The 737-nt window shown below is 50.2% G+C and overlaps 1 protein-coding gene across 1 annotated transcript in view; it reads left to right on the top strand.

The window, feature by feature from the left end:
- The window catches only part of LOC109926553 (serine/threonine-protein kinase MRCK alpha-like), a 61,370-nt gene that overhangs the window by 34,176 nt on the left and 26,457 nt on the right, over positions 1-737 (top strand). Inside the window, exon 6 of the mRNA XM_048619629.1 lies at positions 301-589. Coding sequence (XP_048475586.1) covers positions 301-589 — 289 coding nt within the window. The remainder of the gene's footprint in view (positions 1-300; positions 590-737) is intronic.

The following is a 737-nucleotide window of genomic DNA, read 5'->3' as shown; positions in this document are numbered from 1 at the left end:
CCCTTTAATATCCCACCCAGTCTATTCCCACTCTCCCCCCTCACTCCCCGCTCCCTTTAATATCCCATCCAGTCTCATCCCACTCTCCCCCTCGCTCCCCACACCCTTTTAATATCTCACCCAGTCTGATCCCACTCTCCCCCTCGCTCCCCGCTCCCTTTTAATATCCCACCCAGTCTGATCCCACTCTCCCCCTCGCTCCCCGCTCCCTTTAACATCCCATCCAGTCTGATCCCTCTCTCCTCCTCGCTCCTTGCATCTTTTAATAATCCCATGCAACTGCCCAGATTTATTTTGAAGGATTTTGTTCAAACCTCTTCCAAGCCTCTTGAAGATGGCCAAGAGTTTGCAATTTTGTCCTCTGACACCCGAGATTTTTCTGTGCCAGGTGGAAACTTCAGTAGCCGTGGGGACACCTGATTACATCTCCCCAGAGATCCTGCAGGCGATGGAGAATGGGAAGGGCAAATACGGCCCAGAGTGTGACTGGTGGTCTCTGGGGGTCTGCATGTACGAGTTGCTGTTTGGAGAGACCCCCTTCTACGCAGAGTCCCTGGTGGAGACCTATGGCAAGATCATGAACCATAAGGTTAGCAGTGACGGAGTAATTCTTTCAATGAAGAACGCACAAGCTCCTAACTGGATTATTTGTAATTGTACATTATCTCCCTGCGTTATCCATGGCTGGATAAATTTAATCAGCTTAAGAGTGGTGTGATATGCACTGTCGTGGTATG

The sequence above is a fragment of the Rhincodon typus genome, chromosome 43 (assembly GCF_021869965.1).
Source record: "Rhincodon typus isolate 14 chromosome 43, sRhiTyp1.1, whole genome shotgun sequence".
Classification (NCBI taxonomy): Eukaryota; Metazoa; Chordata; class Chondrichthyes; order Orectolobiformes; family Rhincodontidae; genus Rhincodon; species Rhincodon typus.
This window is presented reverse-complemented; position numbering and strand designations above follow the sequence as displayed.